We start from the raw sequence: 1,172 nt of genomic DNA on the forward strand, positions 1-1,172 counted from the left end.
GGAGAGAAAAGGGAAATTGCAGTGGAGAGGAAATGGAAATTTCAATGGAGGGGAAATGGAAATTTCCATTGAAATCTGAATCTGGATCGAATCACATCAAGTTTGGAAGCCCCAAATAATCCCAAATAATCTTGAATCATCTTGAATAATTCTGAATAATCCCAAATAATCTCGAATAATCCCAAATAATCCCACAGACGAGAGCTGCGACACCCACCGGATCCAGCACCGGGGTGATGAGCAACGCGGGGCCCCACAGGAATTGCCGGTCCACGTCCCACGTGGCTTCATCTGAGTAAAACCTGAGCCAACCGGAAAGATTAATTAACGCTAATTACAATTAGCACTGGCGTAAAGTAACGGGATGGTTTGGGCTGGAGGGACGACAGGTTGCTCAAAGCCCCAACCAACACTCTTCCCCCCTCCAAAAAAACCCACATTTCTTCCTTTTTTTTTTCTTTTCAGAGATCTACAATTCGATTCAGAAATCCCCCAAATGTGAGAATTCTTAAGAAAAAATAAAAAATGGGGTGGGGGTTGGGGGGGTGCTGGGACTGACTCGTGCATAAGGGGCCGTGCCACCGTGTCCCCTTGCGTGTGCGCTTTGTAGAAGAGGGTGTAGAGGTACGGCAGCAACGTGTAGCGGATGTTCAGGTAATGGATGGAGGACGTCACCAAAATGGAGTTGGCTCCGAAGTAGGCAGGGTCTTGGGGCTGGAGAAAGAGAGAATTGGGGATTTTGAAGGTTTTCGGTAAAAAGTGGGAGCCTTAAATATAAGGTTTTCAACGTGGATGCTTCCCGAGGGGGGAAAGATTTGGGGTGAAATGGGGAGCTGGGGAATGGGAATTAGGGGGGAACGCGTTCGGCGTTGAATGTCGTTCAGCTCTGGGGAGATGGAAGTTGTGGAATTGACCCCAATTTTATTCTGGGGAGAGGGGCTCCTAAATGGGAATTTCTAAAGAGGAGAAAGTTGAAGTTTCAATGGAGAGAAGGTGGAAATTTTGGAAGAGAGGAAGTGGAAATTTCACAGGAGAGAAAACGGAAATTTCAGAACGAGGAAAAATGGGAATTTCTAAAGAGAGGAAAACGGGATATTTCAATGGTGAGAAAATGGCAATGATGTCTAAAGAGGAGAAAATGGGATTTTCTAAAGAGAGAAAATGGAAATCTC

At 45.7% G+C, this 1,172-nt stretch overlaps 1 protein-coding gene across 1 annotated transcript in view; it reads right to left on the reverse strand.

Moving 5' to 3' along the window:
* LOC110391778 (maltase-glucoamylase, intestinal-like) overlaps positions 1-714 on the reverse strand; it is a gene marked incomplete at both ends in the record, with an annotated part of 52,135 nt that extends 51,421 nt beyond the window's left edge. Inside the window, 2 exon segments of the mRNA XM_021383721.1 lie at positions 218-302; positions 560-714. Coding sequence (XP_021239396.1) covers positions 218-302; positions 560-714 — 240 coding nt within the window.
* Positions 715-1,172: the final 458 nt, after the last annotated feature.

The sequence above is a fragment of the Numida meleagris genome, unplaced genomic scaffold (assembly GCF_002078875.1).
Source record: "Numida meleagris isolate 19003 breed g44 Domestic line unplaced genomic scaffold, NumMel1.0 unplaced_Scaffold502, whole genome shotgun sequence".
NCBI lineage: Eukaryota > Metazoa > Chordata > Aves > Galliformes > Numididae > Numida > Numida meleagris.